The sequence below is a fragment of the Rattus norvegicus genome, chromosome 16, assembly GCF_036323735.1.
Source record: "Rattus norvegicus strain BN/NHsdMcwi chromosome 16, GRCr8, whole genome shotgun sequence".
Taxonomy (NCBI): domain Eukaryota; kingdom Metazoa; phylum Chordata; class Mammalia; order Rodentia; family Muridae; genus Rattus; species Rattus norvegicus.
Genome location: NC_086034.1, coordinates 82,843,696 through 82,855,725, shown reverse-complemented (window position 1 = coordinate 82,855,725; position 12,030 = coordinate 82,843,696). Strand labels below are relative to the sequence as shown.

At 52.1% G+C, this 12,030-nt stretch overlaps 1 protein-coding gene across 2 annotated transcripts; it reads right to left on the bottom strand.

Moving 5' to 3' along the window:
- Positions 1 to 483: 483 nt before the first annotated feature.
- On the bottom strand, positions 484 to 9,397 carry Atp4b (ATPase H+/K+ transporting subunit beta). 2 transcript variants are annotated; one of them, NM_012510.2, is made up of 7 exons: positions 9,111 to 9,397; positions 5,935 to 6,063; positions 4,016 to 4,129; positions 3,711 to 3,910; positions 2,749 to 2,805; positions 1,677 to 1,787; positions 484 to 1,069 (listed from the first exon to the last, which is right to left on the bottom strand). In NM_012510.2, exons 1-7 carry the CDS (start codon positions 9,220 to 9,222, stop codon positions 908 to 910), a joined length of 885 nt encoding a protein of 294 aa, NP_036642.2. In that variant the 5' UTR covers positions 9,223 to 9,397; the 3' UTR covers positions 484 to 907. The 2 variants fall into 2 exon arrangements, with proteins under 2 accessions (NP_036642.2, XP_038950118.1); XM_039094190.1 differs by having other exon boundaries at positions 794 to 1,069; positions 1,677 to 1,772; positions 9,111 to 9,222.
- Between the last annotated feature and the right edge of the window lie 2,633 nt (positions 9,398 to 12,030).

The window sequence follows — 12,030 nt, the reverse complement described above, 5'->3', positions numbered from 1 at the left end:
GCCTGGTTACACTCTGTGTGTGTGCGTGTGTGTGTGTGTGTGTGTGTGTGTGTGTGTGTGTGCGCGCCTGTCTATCTGTCTGTATCTCTGGGCACATATGTGTGTCTGTCCTCCCAAGCTGTGTTCTGTCTCGGCTGAAAAAGGACAGACTCTTTTGCTCTTTGGCTGCATGGGAAGGAGGAAGTGTGGAGTGTGGACATTTTTTAAGGAAAGGGCCTGAGACCTTGGAGGCTGAGAGACAGGAGGTGACAACAGGGTAGGTCTACGGGTCAAGTGTCAGGCTGTGTGGGTCCCTCTGAGTAAGGTCCCTGCACCTTACTCCATCTCTGAGATGCCTGATCCCCGTGGCTGAGGTGCCAAAGACACTTGTGTGTGTGATTGAAATCACAGAAAGGCTTTAAACAAAGCAGTGTTCGGATCGTAGTAAAAAGAAAAATTCCCCTGGGATCCAGAAAAACATGGTTTTTTCACACAGAATAAGAGTAACTTTACTATAGTTTGTTTTAATGACCTAGGGGCTGTGGCCCCAGAAGCACAAACTGGAGGCCGGGGTGACCAGTGTTACACTGATGTGGACCCATAGTTCATATCAAAGTGCAGGACAGACAAATGGTCACAGGATAGAAATGCCCTACAGATGGGTTGTCCCTTAGTGGTAGCCGGACTCTGGGTTCCTGTGTTAACCGCACGGGATTGCAAACGTGCGTGCGCACGTCGGGTTTCAGTTCAAAGCTGGTGGTGCTCAGGGAGTGCTGGGAAGGAGCACTTCCTGCTGTCGGCAGATGGGCAGTGGTGTCAGCTCTGAACCATGAAGTGGCCGTGCATGCTGGCCAGCCGATGATGTCAGTCAGGAAGAGTGGTCCCTCAGGGTCCACCAGGCTCTGGGGTGGACAGCCACGCCTACTCCTTACTTCTGTATTGTGAGCTTGAACTCCACCTTCCCTTCATAGGGGTCGTGGGGGTTGTCGAAGGTCACGTGGTCCGCCATGATCTTGCACACGATGAGGACTTGCGTGTTTTTGGGGACGTTGAGGAACTTTGCCGCCACCAGAGGGTTGCTGTAGTGGGGCTGAAGTGGAAGCGCAGGGGGATGAGGCGTTTGGAAAAAAAACGCTGACGTTACAGAGGCTAACGTGAGGAAGGGAGGGGCAGGCATAAAGGGCTCATCTGTGGGTCTGTCCTGGGGTCGGGCTTGTCTGCGCCACAGAGTGGCTGGCTTCTGCCCACAGAGCAGCTAGGAGCATGGACTCCAGATGGCAAACAGCATGAGAGCAAAGTGGAGAGAGGGATTGGAGGGATCCTCAGACGCTAGAGGATGTGGGAATCCTGCCCCCTAAGGGGATCAGGCTGATGGCTTTTTGCGGGGTGCATTTTTAGGTGGATACAAGAAGTCTTCAGAATTGGCTAAGTCATAAGTCATGTCTTTCTTTTGTTCATTTTCTTTCTCTGTTACTCGTTTGTTCTTTTCCAAGATAGAATCTCATGCAGCCCAGGTTGGCCTTGAACTTGTTATGTAGCCAAAATGACCTTGGGCTCATGATCCGTCCACCTCACAGGTGTGGGCACCACCTCGCTCTGCCTTTTTTTTTTTTTTTTTTTAATAGAAAATGGCTTCCCTGTTGCTAAGTCTGAGGTCATTCAGCAAGCGCCCTGGGGCAGAGTGAAGCAGACCTTACCTGTGCTTTCTTGCCGTAGTAGGGGAAGTAGTGGAGACTGAAGGTACCATTGGGGGGATAGTACTGGACCTGCAGGGGTTCAATGTCCTTCCGGGGCTTTTGGGGGTCATCCTGGGGAGGAGAGGCCACAGCTGAGTCTGATAGGCACTGGGGTACATGTTAGGTTGTGTACAAGTCCACATGTGAGTTGTGTGTGTACCGTGAGGCTCACACTGGTACCGATGCCAGTGATCACACCGACTCGTGTTTACACGGATAGCGCAATGGGGTTAGCCTGGCATCTAGTCAGCTTTCGTAGTCAGGGCTGAGAGCCTAGCAAGAACATAACCCCTCAGAATGCCAAGCCTCAGGCACGCTCCACCCTACACCCGACTGTTCCCATCTTAGAGTCCTGATGGAGCTGGGGAAGACACGGTGTGTGTCTATAAGCACCTGAGAGGGAAGCTCTGACAAGTCTAAGGCTTCGTCTGCCAAAGGCTGGTTCCGAGGCTCGGCAGGTTTCTGGATTAAGTGTGAACACATGTTCCTACGATCTGTTTCCTTTTTTTTTTTTTTGTTGGCGTCAGACCTGCCCAGTGAGTAACTTGCACTTAATAAGGAACAATGACTTCTCAAATCTGAGGTTAGCTTGTGTGTGGCAACATAATAACGATAGTGATCGCCATGGACACATGCCCTTTTGATGTATCAGCTACGGCTCAGCCTTGGAAACATTTAGTGCAGGCTAAGTTTAGTGTTTGATACCGTTCTTAGACACTTTGTAAGAGGTTTCTCTGAGATCCATGCCACCTAAGTAGAGAGACCAAACCCCACTAAACAACTCTGCGGTTGGTGATCTGGAATAGTTTTGAAAATACAAAGTATAGACAATGTGGGCCACCCACATCAATACCAGGCTTTCTGAAGCGTGAGTAGCTACACAGACTGGATGAGGGAGAAGCCATGGCTATGTGTCCTCACCTCCTGGCAGTGGCTGGTGAGGTGACAGCTGGCACGTTCCCAGGGTTAATTTGGGTCCTATCCCCTGCCCCGCCCCGTGCCACCCCTGCCCCAACTGGGGTGCAGTGCTCACCTGGAAGGTGCAGTCCACTCGGGGAGCCGTGTTGTTGCTGGGCAGGAACTTGACAATCTAGAAGAAAGGGTGCCACGTGCCCCTGATGTGCAGGTGGGCGCTCACACATACTCCTGAGCCATTCCCCCGTGGTACCACAGTGTAGGAGGAGGGCAGCTGGCAGGGGTAGAGCCGAGATAGAGAACCCTAGTCACTGGCACCGTGCTCATGCCCGCTGTGGTGATTAGCAGCCTTCCCTGCTGCAGAACAGGTCTACCTACTGCTCTCACTGGGGTCTTCACACTCTCACATCCTTTCCTAGACTTCTTGAGCCTCACTCGTTGTCTCCTGAGCTCTGTGCAGGTCCTGCCTTTGGAGGAGTGTCAACTGGGACGTGGGACTGCGGAGCCCCAATCATAGCCTGTTTTCCAGGCAGCTCTGGGGAGACCTCCTAGCCATGGGGCTTCACGGTGGTTTCAGTGCATGAGAGGGTGGCTTTCTAAGGCCCCGGAAAGTGGAGGTAGGAAGTGAGGCCAACTGGGCTTTCATCTGTCACTCTGAGCCTAGTGACCCACTCAGCTCGACTGTGTCTCTGCCTCTTGCTTACTGTGTCTTTGTTCTTAGGGCAAAGACAGGACTTGTTGATTGTTTCTGTTACCACCAGGACCTCAGTGATTCCTATAGGACTGACCCTGAAAGACTCCTGTTTCCAGTACAGAAGGAGACCACGTAGAATACCCCCAGGTTCTCCGGCGTGAATCCACAACTCAAGGCCCCCGCTGGCTAAGATCTCTCATTGGCGTCTTATTTATATAATATTTAAAGCCATGGGGCTGGCAAGACTCTGTCTGGGTAGAGAATTCTAGATTTGTATTTAAGATGAATAAATGTGTGTGGAGCTAGTGTGGTAGGTGAAAGGCCCAGCCCCCACGGTTACGAGTGTGAGGATGGGCCATCTCCAAAGCCAGGCCCTTATAACTCACCCTGTTCATTTTAATAATGAAGCAGGGCTTTCCCTCCTCAAAGCCGAAACTGGGGTCCACCAGGCCTGAGCAATTCTGTAGCATGTCCGCCGTGAACTTGCAGGAGAACTTGGTATGGTTCGGAGCAGAAAAGGTCTCCTGGAAGAAGTACTTTTCAGACGAACAGTTGATGCTGTCCTGCTGGGATGCTGGGGTGTAGCCTGCAGAACACACACTCTCTCAGCACCCAGCCCCTACTGTCCGCAGAGGAGGTCCCACATCCCCAGAGAGCAGCAGACACGGCCGCTACATCTGTGGTCACTCACCCGCTAAGAAGCTGTGGAGGGTGTGTGTGAGGCCAGCCCAGGAGCTGTTTTCAGAGATGTTGTAGGAAATCTGCAGCCCTCTTTCCCCATACACATCCGGTCTCAAGGTTACCCCTGCGAGGAAAGAGTGCCTCCTTGGTCAGTCTCTCCAAGTACTCACTTATACCGAGCCCTCGGCTCTGAGGTTGATTAGACTCACGAGAGCACCAGCCGTAGGCAGCAGTGCCTGAGGTGCAGCCAGGTCCTCGGCCTCCTAGGTGGGAGCTGTAGAAGAGACTCCCTGTAGCTGAGAAGCTTACCAATAACACCGGAAAGAAGGGCCCATGGTCTTGCACCTCTGCGGAATGCAGCACAGTGGGCACGAAGGCCTATCCTGTGCCTGAGACACTGGATACCCAGGCCCAGCAATAGTGTGACACTTGATCCATAGGGGACTCTGAGGATTGGTGCCTCGGAGGCTAACCTCTTGGGGGGTTGGGGGGTTCCTAGCCTGCAGGTGGGTCTCTAGGGGAAAGGCATCTGAACAACGTACCAAGTTTTTCACTTGAGAAACACATGCTGTGCCTCATACCTTTAATCCCAGAACTCGGGAGGCAGAGGCAGGCAGATCTCTGTTTGAGGCCAGCCTGATTTATACAGACGTTCGGGATATCTAGGGCTACATAGAGAGATTCTGTCTCAAAGGGAAAAATAAAAGGTTTTTATTTGGGGGCTGGGGAAATAGCTTAATGTTTAAAAGCTATTTAAACTGGACCGCTCTTCCAGAGGACCCTGGTTAGATTCGCAGCATCCGCACATCAACTCATAACCATCTGTAATTCAAGTTCCAGGACATCTGGTGCCCTCTTCTGACCTCTGAAGGGACTAGGCACTGTACAGAAGGCAAAACACCCACGCACATAAAACAGGTAAACAAAAACGTAAAAATATTTTTTACTTGGGCTGCAAGAGGGCTTTGCAGGTCAAAGGAGCTTGCCACCAAACCTGATGGTCTTGAGTGTGGTACCTAGAACCACACAGTGGGAGGAGAGAACCAACTCCCAAGGGCCTTCTCCACCATCCACGGCCATACACGCGCACACACAAACGAACACTGTAAAAAGTACTTTAAAACCGCTTCACTGATTGTTTAAGTGCAAAAGCATTTCGACGTGTAAAGAGTTATGTGTGAAAAAGAGAGGGAGAGTTGTCAGTGAGTCACTGCAGCCTACCGTACATCGGCTGGAAGGGCCATCTCGGTTCTGCTAGCAGACAGAATGCGAGGCATGTGAGCTCACAGCACGATCTCATGCGCTAGTGGCGGGAGCCACCCTGGCCCTCGGTCATGCTCCCTCGAGTTCACATCAAGTCACGCATCTTTCCACAAACACCAGGTGGCCTCTGGCTCGGAAGAAGCTACCATGTGCTTACCCTCGCCCATCCGTGTTGCTGGCCTTCTGTTTTTGTGAGCCAGGGATTTGGCGTTTTTATGGCTGTTCTGAGAGGAGCAGCTGTCCGGGGCTTGTTTTTCAAGGGAAAAGGTCTTGTTTTTCCTGTTTTTCTCAGCCTCAGATGACTGCACTTCATCTCTTCTCTCTCTCATCCCAGGGAGTAAAGAGCTAGGGGGTGTTTCCACCCTAGGTCTTTCTTCTGGGATCACCGGGCCTACTCCCTGCCAGCGACCTCCTGTGTACCCTCCCAGATACTTGCCTGCGTGTGAGCATGTAGCATGAATGCAAAGATGTCTGTCTTTCTGACCCTCCCTCTGAAGCCCCCCATTACATAATACTAAAGCCAAAGTCGATTTGCAACTTGGGGTCATCGTTCCTCTCAGGAATCCATGGTGACCCCTGCTGTGGGTGTAGGGAGGAAGAAGGTATTCTGCTATGCCCTGTTGTATGTCGCCCTAAGAGCATTGCTGAAGCTCTCCGGATGCTTACCCGGTGACTTTAACTGGTCCTGGTAGTCGGGGGTGTAGGGATCAATGGTCTGCATCAGCACATAGATGCACAAGGCAAAGAGCCCAGTCATGACCACGTAGAAAGCTGCATAGTACAGGCTGATCCACACTGTGAAGAGAGAGTCGAGAGAAGCCTCCTGAGCCACGGCAAGGTGCATGGCCCAGGGCTACCGCTTTCTCCATCTCCGGCCCCGAGCGCAGGCGGTGCCGTGCAAAGCTCTCGTGATGCTGTGGCATCAGCACCTCTACCTGGTTCCAGAACTTTCTCCCTCAAGCGGAATCCCTGAGCTCTTTGGTTGGCACCCCCTTACCCGCACCCCGTAGAGCTGGAACTCACTGACCCACTCCAGAACTACAGGGTGCGTGCATAGCCTTGCAGGGCTCCCATCACTGTTGCTTCAAACATCTGGTGCAGAGAGGCTGTGATTGGCAGCAAGTACTCCAACCTGGCTGTGAGCCAGGCTCCATGGGCCCCTGAAGACTTCCCAGGTGGCATTCCTTGCAAGTTGATCCGAACTCCTCTGGGGCATGGCCTTGGGCTTGGGATACCATTAAGTACCCACTGTCATGTTTTGATAATGTCTAGCCATGCTAAGAAGCAAGCAGGCAGAAAAAAAAAAGTCTTTTGTGCTGCCCTTGACTTTGGCTTCCTGGGAAGATCTCTAAGAATACAGGTGCTCCTTCTGAATGCATGATATGGCTTTCTCTTGGCAAGTCATTCTCCAGTCACCCCCAAAAGTAACTAAAGAGCAGATCTAAGTCAGTGGGCATTAGAGACAGTGGAGAGGGTGCAAGCTAGGGACCGGCTATAAGACTGACAAGGCCTCCCTGAAGGGCCAGAGCCGCAGTGGCTTGTCTCGGAACTGTGGTCCCATGGAGACCCTGGACTCTTCTTGGGTTTGGCTGTTGTAGTGTCTGATTGCCTGGCCCTGTGCTTACAGGATTGACAGGGTTGTGCACCCACTTACCCTCATGGTCTACAGGAGTGAACGTGAAAGCGTGTTCCAGAAAGGGCCAACAGAGGGATATTTCCCACTGTAGGCCGACATGCTCACACAGTTCCCATCTGTGGCTTCTGGCCAACTCCTCCACCCTCCTGGGACCTGAGCTCCTACAGGCAGGGACCTCAGCATAGCTTCTTGTCCGTTCTCCTTCACAAACCACTTACTGACTTTTCAGCTCATGGCTCAACATCTCCAGATGAAGGACCTTGCTACCATCAAGACTGATTCCTCATGTGAGCAATGCCAGGGAACCTCACAGCCTGGGAGCCACTGTTGGTAAGAGTTCCGTGTCACACAGAGAAAGAGTGTGGCCCAGGTGGCAGGGTGTGCCCCCAGTCACTGAGACTTATGCTGTTCTCAGCCTCTGGTCTCTGCCCCCATTTCCTCTGTGCGTGCCTCCTCCCCTAAGAGTAACTTGGCTCCTGTCATTTCCCTGGGTGTATGCTTTCTTCCTGAGACTTGTCATCGCCAGACACTGAGTCCATGACTTCTAGTGAGGCTGTGAAACCATTCCTGAACGTTCTGAGTGGCATTACAGTCATCAAGGAGGCTTGGCGGCTACCATACAAGGTTCCTGAAGGGAAATCTGGCAACCCCGTCCTCTGCCTCAGGGCCCCAACTGCTGCCCCTTATTCAGGTGACCCACTTCCTGGGATGGTCCCAGTACCAGGTCTGCTCCTGAGTTGCCCACTGGTCTACTGTGTCTTCCACATTTCTTCTCTGCCCCGGAACTGATGGCATTTTCCTAAGTCTCCAGGGACTCAGGGGTTCTCTCTGCCCTAGGGGGGTCTCAGAGGCTCGAGGAGGGTGTATCACATCTCCTTCTGCACCAACAGCGTATGTTTTCCACGGAGTAGTATGTCCGGGCTAAGCTGAGGCTAGCTGAATTGTTCCAGAGGTAAATTATCAGGTTACCACCCTCTGTGAATCTCTCATCTCAGTTCCGAGGCCTCTTGAGATGGGTCTGCTAGGATCAGCCAAAATGGCCTTTACTTTGTGCGCAGACCTGGAGGACCTTGGATTATAGCCCTCTGTGGTGGCTGTGGGAACCTAAGAGACCAGGCCCTGGGCCCTGCCTTCTAAGGAGTAAGGTACCACAGATCCTGTGTTTGTGTTCTCCAGGGTGTAACCTGCTAAGCTTTCACTGTGCTCCTCCACACTGTCTGCAACTCCCACACCATGGGTCTTGGTGATCTTGAAAGATTTTTCCTCTTTGGGGTCTCAGGAGTACTTCATGTTTGTGGAAGACTTACTCTGTGAGGGGGTAGCCTAAACAGGTGCACAGCCTCCTATCAGTGAGGACTTTTCTGATTCTACAGTGGCCCCAGAATGAAGCCCCCACCCCACCCCTAGGTCACCACAGAGCAGTCATAAGAAAGGAACTCTGTGGGGCTGGAGAGATGGCTCAGTGAGTAAGAGCACTGACTGCTCTTCCGGAGGTCCTGAGTTCAAATCCCAGCAACCACATGGTGGCTCGCAACTATCTGCTATGGGATCTGATGCCCCCTTCTGGTGTGTCTGAAGACAGCTACAGTGTACTTACATGTAATAAATAAATTAAAAAAAAAAGGAACTCTGTGGATATATCTGCCTAGCCTACCTAGTCCATACTTAAGAACCATAGCTACGGGGTTGGGGATTTAGCTCAGTGGTAGAGTGCTTGCCTAGCAAGCACAAGGCCCTGGGTTCAGTCCTCAGCTCCGAAAAAAAAAAAAAAAAAAAAAAAGAACCATAGCTACACAGGGCACTTCAGATACAGCCTGGAAATTGGGCATCTCCAGATGTGCCTGGCATATTAGAGTCATGGCAACTCTCACACCAGAATAGGATCAGTGAAATAAACCCCTGCCTCCCAAATGACCTGAACAAGAAACTGCCATCGCTTTTCTATAACTTAAAACAAATATATTAACTTCAGGAACAGCTTTAAAATGCTGTTTCCAAATTATGGACGAAGCTGGGGGCCAGCCTCGGACCTGCATGGCAGTCTTACTGGAGTCTGAGCCTCAGGGCCATCTGGGGACCCTGGCTTCCTTCTGAGAGGTAAGGCATGGCCTGTAGTGTGTTTCCAGATGTCCCAGCAGGGCCTGGGTCCTGCTGGCTGCTAGCCCTCTGCCTCACCCCATGCCCCCTTCACGTGGCCCACACCTACCCCACCGGGCTGGGGTGCGGCCCAGCATCTGCCCAGTGTCCGGGTTCCAACAGTATTGCCGGAATTCGGCCATGCGCTGGCTGCATGACTTCTTCTCCTGCAGGGCTGCCATGTCCTCTCCTGCTTGCCTGGACTGGGCCCAGGGAGCGTCCTCTGGGGCTTATAGTCTCCTCTGTGTGAGGCCAAAGGCATCAGAACCAGCTATCAGTTCTCCGCTATCGCCTCTATAAACATAAGGGAGGGCTGGGGCTTGCGTGCTATCTGTCCTCCACTGTCCCAGAAGTCAGTTGGTCCTTGGGGTGCCCTTGGCTGACAACTTAATGTACCCTGATGGCAGCGGAAGGGAAGCGATTCTGATAGGAAGCCTTCTGGGTTGCGCCTCACGGTTCCCCCCTCAGGACACGCACTGGCAGGTTCGAGGTCAAATGCCCCAGGCCTGAGGCCTGCTGTCCCCTCACCTTGAACCACTTCCTGGAGACTCCCCTCCTCCTCAAGATGGTGGAGAAGGTGCTTGAAGAGTGCCACGGCCTCACAGGCCTGTGCTCGGTATTCTCCCGCAGATGGAGACAGTGGTGGACAGTGGTGGACAGGGGTGGACACGGCAGAGGTGCTGTGAGGAGGGAGCCTGTCTTCTAGTCTCTGCCATGAGGATAAGGCTTTCCTGCCCTTGGCTGTTCATGGGACCCGAGCGCCTGTAAGATTCCCTATGTCCGAAGAGGGACTCCCATCCACGGGACCTGGGGTGCTCTGTCTCAGCTTCTTGCTGATGAGGTTCTGCTGTCAGAGCTACTGGGAGGAGACCCTGCGTTTCTCATATCCCGCTGGGTTGTGCTGACTGCAGGAGGCACTGTAAGGGTCCAACTCAGGGTCTAAGTGCATAACGCCAGGCTACAAATGCCAGAGGCCTGTCCCCACCTGCTCCTCTATGCACATCCCTCTGCCACTGCCCTGTGTTCCCGATGGGAAGAGCTTCTTCCTACGTTCTCTGAAAGGGGAGGAGAGGCCCTGGAGGTGGCTTGTCCTCTGAATCTTTTCAAATGTACCTAAGATGAAGCCTGGCCCACGTCACCACCAGGAACTCATTTACTGCCACTTCTACAGAGGCTCTCCCTCCTAGTGACCCGTGAGACCAAACTAGCCTCTTTGGGAAGAAGAACAACCCGGAATAACCATGTAGCCTTCATTCTGCCCCACCAATATGGCTTAACTGTCCACAAGCAGGTACTCTATAATTCAAATGGACTGTTGCATCATTTTAGCCTGAGTGCGTATAGCTTCTCGGTGAACCAGTCCCGCTCATCCTCTTTGGCACAGACCCGCTCAGGATGTTAGGATTTTAAAAGCAGGTGAATGACACTGGCTGAGAGCTAGCTGTTCTCAGATGGTGGGCTTGGGGCCTGTGTGTGATGGTCTGTCAATCTGAAGCTTGTGTGTGTGTGTGTGTGTGTGTGTGTGTGAGAGAGAGAGAGAGAGAGAGAGAGAGAGAGAGAGAGAGAGAGAGAGAGAGAGGAAGAGAGAGAGAGACTTCTATATGGACCTGGATCCAGATATGCAGGACTGGAACAGGCCTGGAGTCAGATGATGGGCACATACATTACCTGAGATTACCTGGGCGGTGACAGCTGGCATGTGCACCTGTACCCAAGCCTGGGGAGTGTCGCACAGGGACATGAAGTTGTCTTAGAGTGACCGCCATTATCTGTTAGTGAGCATGGAGGTACTCTACGTGTCAACAAGATGTTGAGTTGTTTCTCAACTTTTCAGAGCTCTGTCTCTCCTACTCCACCTCTGAGTTTCTGGAACCACTGGATGGTCTGGACCACACATGGGTTGTCAGTGTGACCTGATCACTTATCTGTGGGAGAAGGGGCTGCAGCCTTGGTAGAAGGCCATTTCCCTAGAGTGTGCTCTGAGAACGCAGAACTCTGTGCCCCACCAAACAGCCCCGGAGAAAGGAGCCCTAGACTTTTATCCCACCTGGAAGTTGTAAAATTCCTCTCTCCTCCACACATGGTGTTGGAGGCCTGAATAAAATTTCACAATGGTTTTACAGTGCTGAAAGTGGGAGAGGAAGACATGGCTAGGTGCTTAAGAGCTCTTGCTGCTCTTACAAAAGACCTGGGTTTGGTTCCCAACCATGGCAGCTTACAACCATCTGTTACCTTAGTTCCTGGGGTTCCAACTCTCTTTTCTGACCTCCATGGGCACAAGTAGTATGCACTTACAGACGTGTAGGCAAAACACTCATATGCATAAGAGAAAAACAAATCTTCCTTTAAAGTGCTGAAAGAAAAGAGTGATCAAGCCAGAATCCCACATCTATAAAAAAAAAAAATACGGAGGGGCAAAGGGAAAATCTAGACATCATCAAATGAAGGGAAAGTTAGAGCGTGTGCTGCCAGCAGACCTGCCCTAAGAGGGTGACAGGAGGCTTGGTGATCATGCCCTTGGGCCTGGGAGGCAATCGAGAGAGGCTCTGGTAACAAAGGTGAGGAAGGCTTCCTGAGAAGATGCTCAAGCTGTGCTTTGCCCTGAGCCACAGGCAAATAGAATCTTTGTTCTCCTTATTCCTCATTTAGCCCCAAGTATGGTTTTGTATGTGCCTAGGCTCTCAGACTCCTTGCTGTTGGCTGCACGAGAGAAGTAGGAAGATTTTAGGTCTGGGACCTTCTTACACTGAAGATCGGAAGAACTTCCTTGAAGTCAGCTTCCTGTGTCAGCTTCAGACCCATGGGGAATGGAGAGCAGGACAAAAAGTGTGAATGACTGTGAAGCCATTCCCCAAGAGGCACAGAATGTCAATAGATGTTCCGAGAAATACACTGACTGTCCCCAGCAGTCAGTCATGCAGGCTGCTGGGAGGGGAAGGTCATACGAGGAGTGACCGTAATAACCCCACGGAGTTATTTCCACTGGACCT